Source organism: Poecilia latipinna, unplaced genomic scaffold (genome assembly GCF_001443285.1).
Source record: "Poecilia latipinna isolate Pla-1442-1.1 unplaced genomic scaffold, P_latipinna-1.0 Scaffold1132, whole genome shotgun sequence".
Taxonomy (NCBI): Eukaryota; Metazoa; Chordata; class Actinopteri; order Cyprinodontiformes; family Poeciliidae; genus Poecilia; species Poecilia latipinna.
This window is the reverse complement of record NW_015113748.1, coordinates 32,274-50,088: the sequence shown is the minus strand read 5'-3', so window position 1 is coordinate 50,088 and position 17,815 is coordinate 32,274. Positions and strand designations below refer to the sequence as shown.

Genomic DNA, 17,815 nt, shown 5'->3' with positions numbered 1-17,815 from the left:
ATGTAGGCAGAGTAAAGGATACTCAACCTCTCAAGTCTATCAACAAGCTGTTGAGTAACTTGTGGAGCAGCAGTTTTATATTTCACCACGTTGAAAGTCGAAATTATGACTTCCTGTTGGTCTTTTATTTTTTCTTTCATTGCAGAAATGGGCTTCCATTGAGGCAAGTTTTGTTGCTTCTGGAAATAATATTTAGGGTGGATTACATTTCAAATAGAGTCTGTTCATATATTGTTATGTTATGGAAGATGGCAATAATCAACCCATATTTAGTGTTTACTCGATACTGGGTTTTATTAAGGGAATAACAAACATCAGATTTAATGAACTAAAATTAATGTCATATATTTAGAGATAGATATTGTTGCTCACAGAGATATAAACTGCATGTGTTTAATGATGCAGATGCCCACAACAAATATTTGATGTGCAAACCTGGAAAATGTGCGCTACTTGAGAATAAACAACCCATGGTAATAATAAACCGGATCAGTGTAACATTTATTAAACTAAATTAGTGGAGGCTTTGTTGGCTTTGGAGCAAAAAAAAACTGACAACTATCTAAGTGGTTAAGATCTTCTTAAAGAGACAGCAAATGTATATCATGTACATGTGAAGACACGTACGGCAACATCCAATTCTAATTCAAGCTACATCTAATGTAGACTAAACTAATCAAACCTCAGATCTGCAGGCAGAAAACCAAAGCACTGGAAGAAAAAAAAACAAAAAACGAATAGAAAGTCATTCATCAGCGTTCAAATGATCACATTAAAGAGAAGTGAGAATGAGAATCATGAGCAGCGATGATGGATGGCGTGAGAGAAATGTCCTTCAGGCATTTATTACCTCCGATTGAAAGCCGCAGAACATAAACGGTGCATGTGATTAAAGCGAACGCAGTAACACTGAAAGTTAAACAGACCGTCGTCACTGTCGCTCTCGGTGGTGGCTACTTCATAAATCCTCCACCTATCCTGGGAATAGTGGACGGCAATTGCACTGTCACCTGCTTTCAAAACCAGACTCGGTTATGTAACTATAGTCAGAGACAACCAGGAAGCAGATCATTTTCTTTAACAATGGAAGACAGTTCAGTTTTTTCAAAAGTCCCCCAGGGCATGGCAGTCCTGAAGAACTACATTCCAGCAGAATTACTACCTAAACCACAGAGTTATCTTTTAGTCTAAACACAATAATGCAAACTGCTTTCCCTTACCGTCAAACTAAACAGCATATGGAGAAGTTCTTCCACAGGAATCCAACAGCTGATAATGTTATCAGCAAATCCAAGCACAGATGTAGACTGGCTTTCTCTCCCCTTCTCTCCTGTGTGTGTGTGAATGGCTTCTGTCAGCTGACAACAGGCTCAGCTTTTGTCCCTCTAACACTTCTCTACCTGCTTCCTGAATGTGCCTGTGAAAAGCACCGACTGTGAGCCAAGGTGTGTATGAAAAGCCTGCAATGGCTGATTTGCTTTTTAGGTGGTGTGCTCCATCTTCCTGCTCCCTTGTCAGTCATGTGAGCGAATACGGTGCTGAGATTGGTCAAGGCAAAGGAAAGAGAGGAGGGGCTGCAGGAAAGGATGGCTGGAGGGAGGGTTCAGGCAAGGAGAAGGCGAGAGGGAAGCGTGAGGAGGGGACCTAATGTAGGATGTAAACAGCGCACAGGGGAGGAGCATGGGGGCTGCAACAATCACAGGTAGCAATTTAACGAGCATTCAACCGGAATATTTAGAGCAAAAATTACTATTTTACAAATGTTTACCACACAAAAATAATTTAAAACAAAAATGATTGGCAATCATCTGCTAGCTAGATATTGGCATACTGTCAATAGTAACAGATCAACGGATGCTTCTCCTAGGTCTTTGGCGAGTAAGAGTGATAGATTTTCTTTTGCTGTCCACCTGAAAGCTCGCTCATCGAGGCAGAGCTGTAGAGACTGCAGTCATGACTAGGTAGAAGCACTACACCAAAACGGTTGTGAAAAAGCAACCAAAATCCAAAGAATTATTTTTGTTTTAAATCCTTAAAAACTCTGAGGACGTATTGTTCAAGACCACTTCAAACAGGCTGGCAATGACCTTCGCACAATAACATTTAGATTAGGTTTGTCTTACTACAATTCAGATATTTCAACTTATCCTCCAGTCACAACAAGCTGTCATCTTCAGCTACTTTACATGAAGACACTGAAGTATTTTTGCACAAACACATGGACAGCTTGATGTGAAAGCACAGCTGTTTGATGAGAAAGCACAGCAGATACACGCAAACAAATCTTCAGTGTTTTAGAAAACAGAACAGTTTTGAAGACAACAATCGTCACTCACCGAGTGTGATGACAGATTTGAAAATCATCTGAAATGAGTCATTAAAGCATTTACCATGAACTGAGACTGCTAAATAAAATGGTAAATGGCTCATACATGTACAGCGCTTCAGCATGTCCAGAGGACCCCAAACCACTTCACACTACATTCATACACACATTCACACGCTGATGGTGGAAAGCTACTGGATAGTAGCCACAGCTGCCATACAAATCATGAATTTATATAATTTATTAACTACATGCTTTAATATAATCACAGGGAAGTGTAAGGAAATAGAATCCAGCATTGCATTTTCTCTGATTGATACCAAATTCAAAGGAAATCAGATCATTTCTGGCCAAGGAAGCTAATAGACATGTGCATACAAATATTTCTGGAGCTATTTGTAAAATCACTGTGCACATTGTGGACTCATTGGACAGATGGATTGAGAGACGACTGTCAGTCAGCATGTCCTGCTGAGATAGAAAGAACGGACTACTGGTACATACAGAAGGTTTCCCCAGTGAATCCATGATTTTTAACCTCCTATTCTAAGCTGTTCATAAGGATGTATTGAAGATATACTTCACACAGAGCATGTGGTAGTTGTGTATTACTCACTGTTGCAGCTCTGTAGCAGTGAGTGGAGAAGACTGCAGCAGCTGGAGTATATGTGAAGAATCTGAAGCCATGCAGATATCGCCCTCCTTTTCAGGTCTGGGAGACATTTTGTAGAGACTGGAACTGCTCAGAGCCAGCTCCAGGGCATCCATCCAGCACCGGCCTGCAGGCAAAAGATCCAAGAAGGGAAACGTGTGTTATTAGTATGTTCTAATGTCCAAAAAACAATGCATCAAGCATGGGACAATACTGAACTCAAAGAGTAACAGCAGCTCACCATCAGACTCAGATGCAGCCCTGAAGATCAGGTAGTTGCTGGGTAAAGGCTGCGTGATGGAACCAACATTTTCTCCTTTCGGACCCTAAAGAGAGAAATCAAACACAGTGACTCACGCTGTTCATATGGTAACACCAGAAGCATGACTTAAAGAAACATGAGAAAATAGTCGAAGCTTTTGGTCATGTTATTGAAAGAAAGGTATGATATTTGTTCAGAAAATAGAGTGGAAAAACAATAATGTTATAATATATAATATATATAATAATATTATCCTATTTATTCACTTGTGTAGATATACATTTGTGTTTATCCATGTCCAGAGACTGCTTCATGTTAACATAAAGAGTTATACGAAGCCTATAGCAGTGCAGAACTACCCCTCCCATACCTATTGCTGCACAATGTTGTTTAGCGGCGGAAATAGGATTATTACACTAGTCCCCTCCTGAAGGAGATAATGGGCAACAAAACAAGATAATCAGTCTTACTTAGATAACACTGTTTGAAATGTAATGTCAGTAAGCTACAGGAAGAAGAACTCTTGATAGCGTATATCAGTTGGAGACAGTGCTACTTTTTAAGAGCAAAATATTAAAAATGAATAGTATTTTGTGCACCTAGCATAATTTAGCAGGTTTATTCTATTTTTGTTTAGTAAATGTTTTTGCTAAATACTATGGGTCAAAATCATTTTATTTTAAATACAATAAAGTGTGAAACAAACATATCTTGCATAACACATTTAGTGTCTACTCAGAAGTTGCAACACTAAATGAGATACAGAAAAAGAAAATTGCTACTGTAAAACGGATAAGTAATTAGTTTATCATTGGCTAATGTGGCTTGAATGTAAATATGGACAACAAAACAAACTACAATAACATTTTTCTTTATTATGTTGAATTTTAGCTCTGTGTTGCTAAACCAAAAACTCCTTCAGTACATTTGTCCTTCATTAAACTTATATCTTATATAACACATTTAGTGTTTATATTTTTTTTTTTCTCTTTCACTGCTGTAAATGTTAATGCTGTCTTTTCAGTTACCGTTGGGAGATAATTGAATTGCATTTTTTAAAAACATTTTCTTATTAAAGAAGAAAAACTAGCTTAAAGGAGGTAATGCAAGCCCAGATAAAATATATGTTGAACAAGCGCATTTATTAAAAAATACAATTGTCCATAAAAAATAAATAACTTATTGTTTGAGGAGTTAATTAAATACTGATATATCTTTGAACAACCAATATTAGAATATGGTCCCATCTGTTCAACAAATTTAGGATATTTTGTCTCAGTCTTTATCAACTCCATTTCAAAGTAATTATCACAAATATCAAAAACTTCTAGCACAACTGATTTGAACCGTGTCCCCAAATCCCAGTTTGACCAGGAACTCATTGAACATGCCAAACCTTGACAGCCCAGATGGATTTCTCCAGTGGATGGTAGAGCTTGAAGCAGAAGCCGTCTTTCTTGGAGGGTCTCTCGATCAGCTTGCATGCACTAAGAAGGATGGTGCCCACCCAGTGGTCTGGTGTTGGTGTCTTATAGATCAGCAGCACACCAGGCCTTAAGGCACACCACAACTTAGTCCAACTCTTTAAAGAACCACGAATCTAAAGAAGTCACATGAATGAAATAAGTAACGTACAACAAAAAGTAGATATTTAAAAAAAAAAGAGTAAAAAGAACCTGTTTATCCTAGACCCAAAATATTTGACACAAGTCATGCAGTGTAAAAAGCTATTCTATCAACTCCTAAGGAAATGTAAGTAAACTTCTTAATTTGAAATTTAGCAAAGAAAATAATTTGACTGGTCTAAAACATGAGAGGTTTAGTCAGTGAAACAAAAAGGCTGGTTGGATAAGCTAATACATATGTAAACATCTCATTTCAGTTGAATAAAAATGCATCTAATAAACTACCATGAATAGGTTTTAAGCATACGCATTAAGACAACTTTAAATAATATTAAATGTAACATTTTAAATGCAAAATGATTAGCGATTGTGTAGCCAATCATAAATATTGTCCTGCTTGAGTCGTTCTCAGACCTTGAGCCAATTGGACATGACAACAACACTGGGGTCCTTAAGTGCAGTGGAGAGCTCCTTCGCTGCACGCTTCTTCTCTTGCCGATAATTTTGCTTTTGAACCTGGAGAGAAAAAAACAAAACGCTAATGAGTCATCAGTCTCACAGAGAGAAAAACGATGTCGCATAAGCCAACACTAGGTGGAAGCAGAGTCAAACTAGCTGAAATATTCATTTGAGACGCGTCACACAAATCGGAAGCATTAAACTGCGTTTTAAAAGGTTCCCAAATAGCCATTTGACCTACTTAATGACAAAGAAACTGTGGCACAATAAGGCTCGACATTTTCTCAGTTTCTCAAGCAAGGAAGTGACGTGTACCTTGAGAGACTCCTTTCGAGCCAGCTTCTCGGTGGGGGAGGGGCTGTCCTTTTCAACGCCATTAAACATCCTGGACTCAGACTGGAGTCAAGAGGGAAAGAAAGTAAAAAGAACGTCTTTGAAACAAACAAACCCTGGAAGCTGTAACTGCCTCGGAAAAGATTTAATTTTAAATGGGAAAAATTACCTTGTAGAAGCTCATATTGAACCATACACACACAAAAAAGGTGGAATTAAGCTTTTTAATATTGCTGACAACTAAAAATGTTCTGCTATGAAGGCTTATTAAGTTTGCATTTGATAAAATTGAGGACAAAATGTTCCTTAACGCTTGTGACAAGCAAGAATGTGGCTTTTTCTACGAGTTGTGAAACTGAACATTCAGTGGCCACAAACCAACAAATCTTAATGATTAAAGTTGCAAGAGACAAAAAGTGCATATCAGTTACCTGTCAGACATGACAATTAATTTTCTGTAATGTTTATTTCAGCTTCTGTAAGTGCAACAAATGATCATTACATAAAATATCCAGTCTTAAAAGAGAAGTACACAGCTATATCCTTGCGTAAGTGAAAGTATGCAACGGCTGAACTGTCCTCAGTCCAGCTTGTTCTTTACGGGCCTATAGGATAGACGACAAGGCAAAGGACCAGTGATGCAGCTGCACACAGGATTATTATCTTATATAGGGTATAAGGCAAAATAGTGAGGATGAGCAAGGCAAAGCGACATGTGGGCAGGAGATGAGACAAGATGAGATCAAATGGTTATCACTTGCAACTTTTGTTGGAAGCCATATCGTCTTGTTATCACATAACAATAAGAAAAGATTGTCTTGCAAAAGCAGTTTCGAGATGGGTTGATGTTGTCAATCATTTGCCTTGAGGCAGTAAAAGACACAGTTCCCACCATGGCCTTGATGTATAAAATGCAGCTTTGTAATATTTTTTACAAAACAAGCAGCCGTTTGCGGTTTTGGTTTACTTACAGTGGCTTGCAAAAGTTTTGATACCCTTTGAACTTTTTTCATATTTTGTCATGTTTGAACTTTAAATTGTTTTTTGGAGATTTTAAGTGATATGTGTTTGGTATGTCCCTATCAGAATATGCTGATTTAAAGACTGAAATGTATGCCTATTTCTTTCTTTTGTTAAGGCCTTCATAGAACAGCTGCATTTTTAGTTATGCACTGGTGGCGTCTATTTACTAATAAGGACTCTCCTAAAGCCTTATTTATAAGAGGCATTAGAAGATTTAATAGTATCAACGTAAAAGGACCGAAATATAAAAATGCACAACAACATACTTTCTACAGTTTTACTTTCAGAATATTTTTTTTTTCTTTTTTAAGTGCACAGGATCTAAAACACTAAAATTAGTTATTTTAAACTGTGAAAAGGTTTATGTGAAAGCATTTGCAAGGCTTTGAATATTGCCTTTATATGCATTTGATTATAACTTTCTAAAATGGGCCTAAAAGTACTTGAGTTCATAAATGAAGGCATCAAAAACTGAAAGCTTTGCCAGCTTGCGTATGTTCCAACTTGTTAAAGAAACAATGAAAAGAAATGATGCTACAATGTAAGAGCAGCTGTGTTCCCGCCTAAGGAGGAGATTTACTGTGATGTAGGTTGGGGAACTGCCCAATCAGGAACTGCAGTCTTACCTTGCTGTCTGGTGATTGGGCAGGACTAAGTTCACTACTCAGCATGGAGAGAGCGTTCCTGTCTGTCTCACTGCCTGGTGGGAACCCACAACATACAGTCACATACAAAAGCGCTCAGTGATTAAACCTGCAGACAAACAATTAAAGCGCAGCAGCCACCAAAGCATCTAACAAGCAGCAGGTCATGTTTGTTCATTTATTTATGGGATAAATACTCTGCAGCACAGCACAGCATATTTTCACAAACACAGGAATCCACCAGTATTTGCTGGTGGATTCCCGAAATGTCACTGTACCCGATTTCACACACAATTTTACATTTCACAATTGTCAGCTTTAAAGCCTCTTACCTGGGCTGAAGTTGTAGATGTCATTGTCTCCTCCATAAGACAAGTTCCGGGTGAGTGTGCGGGGGTCAATTTTAGGTGGAGAGGTGGCGCTAGGGCAAAGAGAAAGCCTCCGTTGGAGCAAATTCTCCTCCTTCATCGTGACAACTTGCTTGTCCTTAATAAAAGTAAACAAAGCAAGATAACAAAGCTAAGTCATTCAAACACACTCCTTTTTCGTGTAGCTCTATGAGCCCTTTCATTCTTCTCCAACGCCAACAAAGCCATACTGTACACAAACATGCCAGCCTGTTCACATAGTGACACGGAGCATGGCAGTGACAAGCAGTTCAGACTGCACACTGCCAGAGTCGGTGACAGAAGGAGGCCTCTAACCCACTCCAGCGCGTCTGTCTGCACCGATTCGCCGTCCAAAATGACCCCAAACACAACAACCGCGACTTTTCTAATGTCTAAACTGATTCGTGCAAACACAGAAAGCTTTCACAGACATCGTTTCATCACCACAAAAAAAATCTACTCATGAATTGTATGAATTACTACAAATGTCTACAAAGTGAAATTGTGAATCTGCAGGTTGTTATTGCTGTTGTGCCAATTTATCCTGTAGTGTATGACATCTGACTTTTCAGTTTTCTCCCCTTCCTTTCATATTTTTGCATTTTAATTTTAGTGATCATCTTTTTTATGCATATTATTTTAATAAATATATACAGAAATATTGATTATTGTGATAACAAAAATATCCTTAAAAGGTTTTGACAGAATTCATCAGACTATTTGTAGGCTATAGGACTCATTTTGATCTACTGTGACACCGATTGATTTGTGAACTTTTAATATAGTCAATCAGTTTAATACAGTTAGAGGAAGAATAGCGCTGCACATTATATTGTAAAACTACTGTAATTGCAATATCAGTGTGTGCTTTGTTTACATCGCAAAGGACTGTTTAGAGGGCAAACACTGCTGGCTAATATAGTTCAAGAGTTCTGCAGTTGCCATTTTCATGTGACTGTAATATTTGACCAATACCAATAGGACATATTCTCACACCAGCAAAAGCTCGATACACCAGACACTAATGATATTCCCAAAAATGCTAATGGTCACATAGAGCAGGAAGAACCGATTAGAAAGAGGAGGAATGAAAAAAAACAAAAAAAAAACAAACAGGAATATATTGTATCCGACATTGGCATCGCATTATTTACAAATATTATATTCATCACTAGATTTTCTAGTGTATGCATGTATGTAAACTTTATTTAACCAGGTATGTCTCCTTGAAATAAAAAAAAAATAAAAAATTTGGCCTAATATCGTGCAGCCCTAGAGAAGAACAATCATGACTACACTTAGTGCACGCTTATTGATTTTATGTTTGAAACATAAAACAGCGGAGAAGGAAAACAAAACAACAACTCTTGTTTTGATTTCCTCCTCCACTGAGCTTGCCTTTATGTTGAAACTATTCATAGTACACAATTAGCAACGGCTGAGGGTCACAGCTGTTTCCAGACTGGATCATAGCACTCGTTTTCAACAGGGTCTGAGCTGGTTACTGCAAATTAGAGGTAATGCTAAAACAGTGTGGTTAATGCAGGATATCCGTCACCATCTGGGTGTGTGTGAAAAGCCATGCTACACTCCAATCGATGCTGTCCTATTCATTTCCACCAGAAGACGAAACACGAACAGCAGACGACACGACACCCTCTGACGCTCAGCCTACTGAGTCGACTTTCCTGCAGCTCCTAATTTACAACCTCCGAGAAAAATCCCACAGAAATCCCATTCATACAGTGATTCATATTTTTAACCTCCCACATTATTCCACTGTGAATATATTGAGGATTATGACGTATGTCACATTACTACACCGAGTTACTATTTGGGGTACAAAAACCTGCACTTTAACAATGGCTGGAAGTCTGAAACTTGAAACCGCAGGACAGGCTGTTGAAATTTTAACCACTAAAGTGAGCCCTCCTTCCACAAGTACATTTCTATGCATATCAATAATACAAAAAGCATATTCACATCCTCATCATTCCCACTCCCCACTTCTGCCCGTTGTCTACTCTGCCTGGGTGACTCATTCTATCATCATCCTAACTGTGCTTTCATCTCAAATGTTCCAGTTTTTTTTTTTTTAAGGTTCGATTTTTATCCTCTACTCTAATAAAAAAAAAACCACAAAAACAATCAAGTAGAAATTTAAAAGGCAGGGAAAAGGATCAATTTAAATAGACCTTTATTTGTCTTTGTGGGGCAGGTCTATAAATAGCTCACTTCTGCTGCAGTGCATTCGTGCATGTGTAGTACAGTGCCGAACCCTGTATGGGGTGCGAGCAGCATGGGAAAAATCTAGAAGCTTTAGCATTACACAACGGGAGCACAATGGCAATCCCACCGTACAGCATCTCAGAATTAAAAACCGTTTGCAGACCATAGATCTGATGAGGAGCAAAGACATGCAGATAGCAGGAACAGCAAAAGCAGCTAATTCTGATAGTTGCAAAGCTTGAACAGAAAAATAACACAACCAACCTGAACTCAATAGGAGAACATTACATGACTTAAACCGAACATGGCAGTGGCAGGTCTAACGTCTTTGTTGTTACAAACAGGTATGAGAAGACCTCACTAAAGGGTAAAATAACACAGAAGCCACGTTTATTTAAAACCCAAAATATGAAAATATCAGTAAGATCATTAGTGTTGGGTGGACCCACATGTGACAACAGAAAGAAATGGAGGAGGATCCGGTTACATGATAAAACCGAGGATAAATTTAAACTGTAATTTCCATGCTCTGAGTTTCCCTGACCTTGTTTCAACACAAATATAACGTGGAACTATGCAAGAACTCAGCCATCACCACTCACAGTACACAGTGAGTAAAGTTTGGCAAACTAAGCCAACATTTACTCAATCTACAATGCAATGCTGTGCAGGTGCTGGGCTAATATTTACCCTGAGATACAAGCCCCTTGTGGAAACTTCAATGGTACCAGAACAACATGAGACCAGCAAGAAACACATATTCCTCTGCCAGAAAGTAGCTTCGAATCATGGAAAAAGAAAACATAAACATGTCTTAAAAATTCAAAAACAACAAGTTCCTTACCAATCGTTACACTGTCGAGGTGAAAACGCTTGACACGGAGCCTGTTTGTTTTTAGTAATCACTGCAGCACCTGGGACAGTTGGAGAAGAGGAGGGGTGAAAGGGAACACTGACATGTTCTAACCTGTATGTTTTATTAAGTTTCGATGATCTGACTCAGATAAACATTAGCCTCAATAATGATCACACAAGTTTGGGCTGCAAAATAAAGGCTGAAAGCTTGGATGGAGAGGATTTCTTGCCGAGAACAATTTCAGCTGCTAAATATAAAGAATATAAAAACTGTACCTCTACTGAAAAGCCCTGTGAAATGAGTTGGACGCAACAGTTTACAGACCCGATTATTATTTTTTGCTGTCCATAAACGGGGCAGATCCAGAATAATGTTTCAACAGCACATGCATTTCACAGATTTCTGGTGTGTTGCATCAAAACATCTGAGGTTTCTCCTCCTCTTTCTGTAATTGTCTACATTTACATAAGAGATTAGATGAGGAAGTAAAGCTGCTATTAATGTGTCCCTGCAGTTGAAAGGAGGTTTTTTAAAAAAAAAAGAAAAAAAAAAAAGTCAGCATCATACAGTTTCATCAATATGAGCGTCATGTTGCTTGTACAAGAGACAAATCCAACAGAACAGAAAAAAGAAGCCTGAGAGGCAGAGACGGTCCAACTGTTTTGGTTACAAAGAGAGCAAACTAATTTGGCCTGAAATCCTGAAAGTTTTCAGGCCAAATTAAAGTCTGTAAATCATCCATTAATTATTCGCTTCGGTTGGTTTGATAGTTCACTTGTTTAGTCTGCACAAGACTCATCAAGAGCTTTAACACCTGCCCAAACGAAGAGGCCTATCCGAGAAAGACAAAGTTTGTTCCGTTTTAGGACAAAAAAAAAAAAAACTTTGGTGTGAAAACACCCTTTTAGCTCTGGTGTTACGCTATAAAGAGCAGAAAAGCAAAAACATATAATATTAAATTACTCGTAAAGTGATTTTGGGGGAGTTTTTCTACATTGTTGCTTAAATCTTTGAATAAAAACAAAAATACCAAAAAATATATAACTATGAAATTATTCAATCTTTACTGATGTTCTGATAAGAAATGTTTGTTTGAGAGAAGCACAAATAAACTCGTCCCAAAGAAATAAGCTTTGTTTGGACATCTGTCATACAATCATGTATGACAGACACAATCATGTAACCACAAACAATCTGCTTCAGGATTGTGGAGAGTATATTGTTTATTTCACTACAGTCATTAACTGCAATGAGTTATTACTCATAATGTAAATCCTCCAAAAATTCAATCATTCATAAGTTGGATCATTTTAGCAGCAGTGGGAACAATTGTTGTTTTAATGTTTAGACGAAAGTAGATGTTAATAGTATACATGTTCTGTGTAAATACTGTCAAACAATGACAAAATCTCACACAGGTCTATGCTTAGTGCAAACTGAACACAAATGCACTGTTGTCTTGGAGAGAACAAAAAAAGAAAAAGAACCTAACGCTGCATATTTCGTCCTACAGTTTAAAGTAGGAGAGGCTTCACAAAGTGACCACCAGCATCAACCCATCAAGCTGTTCCAGGGCATAGATTAACTCGAGACACTCTCATCTATCCATTTGTGTCCCACCATGTTAAACCCCCCCCATCTATAGTGACTAATGGCTGGTTACATGACCCAGATATTCACCAATGGGATGTTGCCAAGAGCAGCTTCTAGGATAAACAATGGAGACTGATGTCTACAGTAGTAAATACAATGCCTGGATAAGAACGTTTATCATCCTACTATATGGAAGGTGTTTTTTTTTTTTTCCCTTCTCCCCAACTGCAACATATATTCATTTTATTCACATAAGCACCCTCTCATTATTTAAGAAGACAACAGGGTTGTAGTAACAACAACAATGTCTAATTAAAAGATTAGACATTTAATCAGCAGACATAATGGATTTTAAATGAAAAGTACAACTTTAAGAAAATGTGTACAAGTCAACAACTAACTTAAAACAAGCAGAAGATGGTCTACTGTGTATCTTTAAAGAAGATGTATACGGTCTAATTTTGTGACAGACTGTGGGAGGATATGTGATTTAGTTGTTCTATTCTAAGTCCTCTGGTGTTTCAGGATTATTTCAGAGGAACTGATGAGACAAAAATACCCTCTACCAGACCTCCTATCGACACTATTAAAAGCAGGCAGCGTCTCTCGGAGTACTTTCCGTCAGCTGAGATGTTGGCTCATTTATAGTTCTTTTTAAAATTTGAAATTAAATCAACTTGGTTAGGGAAGTTTTTGATTTATCCGTTTCAAAAAATAAACAAATAAATAAAATCTTATTATTATTATTATTTTTTTTAATATGTGGATAAATTCTTATACACAGATTAATTTTCAGTGCAGAAACATTCTCAGAGGTCATGCACAAAACTGTTCCTTGAACTTCAAGTTACACTGGCAAGAGACTCAACCTCCCTTGGTACACACAGTTCCTGAGAGGGTTCTGTGTGGGATCCATGAAAAAGCGCAGCAATTAAAGCGTGGAAAGTAAACCTTTCAAAGGAGTTCCGAACAAACTGTGAGGACTAGGACACGTACACAAAATTAAAACAAATATGAGGTTTGCAAAAGGATTTTTTCAATGACCCATAGATTCGTCAAATATTCAGTTTATTACAGAATGCATTTGTATTTCTAAATTATACCATTATCTACAAGTATGACAGACGTAACCAAAAATCAGAAAAGCTCAAGCTCCTACCAAATGCCATATTCAAGTACTCTATCCTGACTATTCTTAAGAAAGGTATAAAACTCCTGGACAACTTTGTTTTAAAATACTCAAAGCTGATGTTTAGATTGAGCTAATTACTGGTTCTCATTCACAGACTACGTTTGAATAACAGAACAGGTCCCAAGACAAACTGCGGCCATGTTTGACCTGGTAAACAGACTGAGCCAGCTGGCTGTGTTTACGGCTGGAATCACGCCAGGGGTTGCTGTGTGTGAGAACCAGCCAACTGCAGGCCTTGCCAGGCACAACTAAGGCAAAAAGGGACCTCGAGTGAGAGATAGTTGCTCTTATTACCTTAAAATGCAGCAACAGACAAGTTCGTGTGTACTCAGAAACTCACATGTACAGGTATACCCTTTGAGGCTCTTGCTGACTAAGTTAAAGTAAGTATCAAGGGACTGCAGTAATGTGCTTAGTGAGCTGCAGCTCAGATTCTAACATGTTTTAACACATCTGATCTGACTTGCATTTTCCACTGTACAACTGAAGATCTTAATAAAGTCACTTTAACAGAGTGAAAGACACTTAACACAGTAGCTGAGCTGGGAGGAGTTACTGCACTGATAATTTCAACTAAAATATGCCATGTACAAAAAACAAACACTTTCCAAAAAGTGTTTGTTTTTTTAGACGGTTTAGACCGTCTAAACCGTCTAAACAGTGTTTAGACGGTGTTTAGTCACCGTCTAAACACTTTGTAATCAGTGAAATCATTGTCTAATTATTGCGAACATTCACGCAGAACCCCATTTAAAGTGGTCCTGAAGCAAACAATTGTTGTTTTCATGCCCACTTCAGAGATCACGTTTTATTTCTCTAACAAAACACCAACTGACCAATCAGACTGTATTACATCAAACATTTATGAACTGCAAATGGAGGAGACAGTTCTTATGTTACCAAGAGATTAAAACGGAAAAAAATAAAAATCCTGAAATGCAAGCAAAAAACCCATTAAGTCCTACTTTGGCAATGAATTGTTGACACTGAAAATGAACTAAATGACTCCTAGAAAGGGGATGTACGTGACTAATCGCTTCTCTATCAAGATATCTTTGCACAAGGACATTAAGGATGAGAAGGGATAAAAGGCAATTTACTTGATGAGATACAATGTATTTACAAGGCCAAACCCTGTGCCTAACCCAGCATAGTACAGGGCAACAATGACTAAAGAACAGTCACTACTGCTAAAGGGTGAATGTTAAAGAAGCAATTGATTTTAATTCTGGCCTTGATGTGCATATAAATCAAATAAGCCATTTGTGTTAAAAATAGACTTTAGAACACCACAAAGACTTTTTCTGTAGCTCCAAATGCCACTTCTGCGTTTTTCTTTGAAAAAAAAAAACAAAAACAACAATGTCTCTGCAGATTTTGCTTCCTCATTGTGCACTGAGTTATATAATACAACTATGCAAAATAGCCCCTTTCCTTTGCTCTGTTCAGGTAGCTGCATGAATTAAGATGCCCTATTCGATTATGACAAAGACTTTTTATAGAACTGAAAATCCTCGGTGGCAGAAATGGTATGAAAAACCAAGCAAAATGCTCTGGGTCCTACATAGTTAGCTGGCCTAAGGATTTCCCTCCACAGAAAGTGTTTGAGAAGGATCCCTTTGTCTGTCTGTCAGTGAAGCAGCAGCTATTAGGAGAGGAAAAGAAGCATGGCAATAAGAAGATTAAGGCTGCAACTCTTGCTTGAAAACTAATCTAGAAATAACTAGGCGTCCAAACAAGTGGTTTTAATTAATAATGCTGAAATATGCAGTTCTACATGACACAGAAAGTAAAGGTCAGCTATAGATGACTTCCTAATATCTACTTTAACTACTCTGGCTAGCTTTACAGAAACATTAAACTAATAAAGGTTTTAAGATTGTTGTGAGAGTTAACACTGTTTCAACTGAAGCAAACAACTCTCTGTAATCTTCAACATATCGGCCTCTACCATCTAAATCAGGTGTGGGAGTGTATAGAAGTGAGTCCCTTTTACCTTTACAAAATATTACCGTCATGTGGAGAAAACAATTCTAGCTTACACAGACTCTTAAGGGGATAAATGTTATTCATTTTTATGGTCCATTGTTCATCGGAAGCTCCAGAAGGATCCAAGGTTCAAACGAGAGAAAGCACAACAGTTGAAAACAACAAGTTACTTCCAGTAACGTAAATCCCCACAACCGCTTCAGGCAAAATACCTTAATACATTGTTTCTGGTTCTGTAAAACCAAAAGATGTGTGCTAATAATCAAATAAGCCTTCACTACAATAGTGGAAATGCATTTTTAGGCTGATAATCACATTCGCTTGGAGGAAACGAGGAAGAAGAAAATGTGTTTTTACCCCTAACATATGTTAAGACAAACACTCCACTAGATTTCTCATTACTGAGAAGACATTTAGGTAGAAATCAACTGGGTTATCCACTGAGCCCTCAAAGTTGCATTTACACTACATGTCAAAAAAGCAAACTTTTTAACCTGTGAAGCATTGGGGTAAAAAGCATGAATGGTTTTAATTTGCAGGCTCAGTAGACTGTTAAGAGTATAAAAAAATGGCAGAATTGAGGAAGAACTTTTTCTACCAGCTAGGGTTGAGCTATGCGAGGTTACGCCAAGAGAAGAGGAAGCAGACATACTGAAAGCGGTCTAGTGTACATGTTTTACTTTTGATGGTTCATACTAACTGCAAAACTCATCACTGTGCCTGTCTGTGTGTGTGTGTGTGTGTGTGTGTGTGTGTGTGTGTGTGTGTGTGTGTGTGTGTGTGTGTGTGTGTGTGAAAAGTGAGACAGCCTGTCTATTGTAACTTTTACAAATTAAAAGAAAACATTTACGTTGGCAAATAGGCCCTCAAATTTCAAGCTTTGGTGCCATTATATCAAATGGAAAGAGCTTTTGTTTTATCTAGCTTTGCAAAACACTTCTGCTATATTTCCCAGAATCTGCACCACTGAGAGGTGTACAGGGGTTTGTTGCTTTTTTTTAGCATATGACAGGCTTCCATATGCGAGTAATACAATAAGGATTTACTGCGTTCAACAAACAAGATGAATACAAAAGCTGAAAATGCAACCGACTAGAAAATCGACTCCACAAACATCGAGGTAGATAACAAGAATATATGTACCAATTTAGAACATTTGTTCTTTGCACCATATTACTATATCACATTTACAACTTAAATGTATGTACAATAACTTTAAAGCTACAGTTTCAGAATCACTACAATTTTGCATTACACAGTTTCTACGGTTTTAAGTGCTTTCATTAATAGAAAGCCAGGTAAAGTACCAAAATGAGTTTTTACCAGCTTTAAGGAACAAAGAACAACACAGAGCTGCCTCTACATATATTGGTGATTAACACGGCCAGTCAGCTGGTAGAAAAAGAAATCCATGTAGAACAATTGCAGGTTGCAAAAACACATGGTCATGGTGTGCAAAACTGATAATGCACCAACGTTTCACTAAAGCAACTGACCCCATGTTGCACAACATGAGGTCTGTTGGTCAGCTGACCACAGAGTGGCTACTGGAGCAGATAGCACAACTAATTATTTCAAATATAATCAACTGTTGGACCGTTTGTATTATTTTCTAAAGAGTAAAATGCCAAAATGTAATATCAATTGTTGCAATAAGCCAAAATTTAGTTTGTTTTGTCATGCTCTTGTTCAAGTCTACACAGCAACATAAAACTTTCATATTTCATTCAATTCTATCATTCAATAGGGAGAATTTCATGCCACATCATGACTAATATGGAGAAATCTGCAGGAATTGACTTTATATATCTCAGTGTTTCAATCTGTATTAGCTTTTTTCTGCAACTGACTTCAGATGTAATCTTTGAAAATTCTAAAATATATAATGTACAGCATTAAAAAAAAAAATTATATATATATATATATATATATATATATATATATATATATATAAAAAAATTCCCCTCTCACCCTCCATGGGTGGTCTCTTTCATCCTCTGAGCTCGGGTCCTCTACCAGAGGCCTGGGAGCTTTCATCCTCTGAGCTCGGGTCCTCTACCAGAGGCCTGGGAGCTTGAGGGTTCTGCGCAGTATCTTGGCTGTGCCTAGAACTGCACATTTCTGGACTGAGATGTCTGATGTTGTTCCTGGGATCTGTTTGAGCCACTGCTCCAGTTTGGGGAGCAGTATATATATATATATATATATATATATATATATATATATATATATATATATATATA

The 17,815-nt window shown here is 37.6% G+C and overlaps 1 protein-coding gene across 3 annotated transcripts in view; it reads right to left on the bottom strand.

Moving 5' to 3' along the window:
• The window catches only part of osbpl5 (oxysterol binding protein-like 5), a 56,191-nt gene that overhangs the window by 25,230 nt on the left and 13,146 nt on the right, over window positions 1-17,815 (bottom strand). Inside the window, exons 3-10 of one of the 3 annotated variants that reach the window (XM_015052769.1) lie at window positions 10,787-10,856; window positions 7,657-7,810; window positions 7,307-7,380; window positions 5,640-5,720; window positions 5,280-5,381; window positions 4,637-4,840; window positions 3,220-3,304; window positions 2,943-3,105 (exon numbers count right to left, since the gene is read on the bottom strand). In XM_015052769.1, coding sequence (XP_014908255.1) covers window positions 2,943-3,105; window positions 3,220-3,304; window positions 4,637-4,840; window positions 5,280-5,381; window positions 5,640-5,720; window positions 7,307-7,380; window positions 7,657-7,792 — 845 coding nt within the window. In that variant the 5' untranslated portion in view covers window positions 7,793-7,810; window positions 10,787-10,856. Of the gene's footprint in view, window positions 1-2,942; window positions 3,106-3,219; window positions 3,305-4,636; window positions 4,841-5,279; window positions 5,382-5,639; window positions 5,721-7,306; window positions 7,381-7,656; window positions 7,811-10,786; window positions 10,857-17,815 lie in introns of those variants that run through there. The other 2 variants (XM_015052768.1, XM_015052770.1) reach the window with 2 other exon arrangements.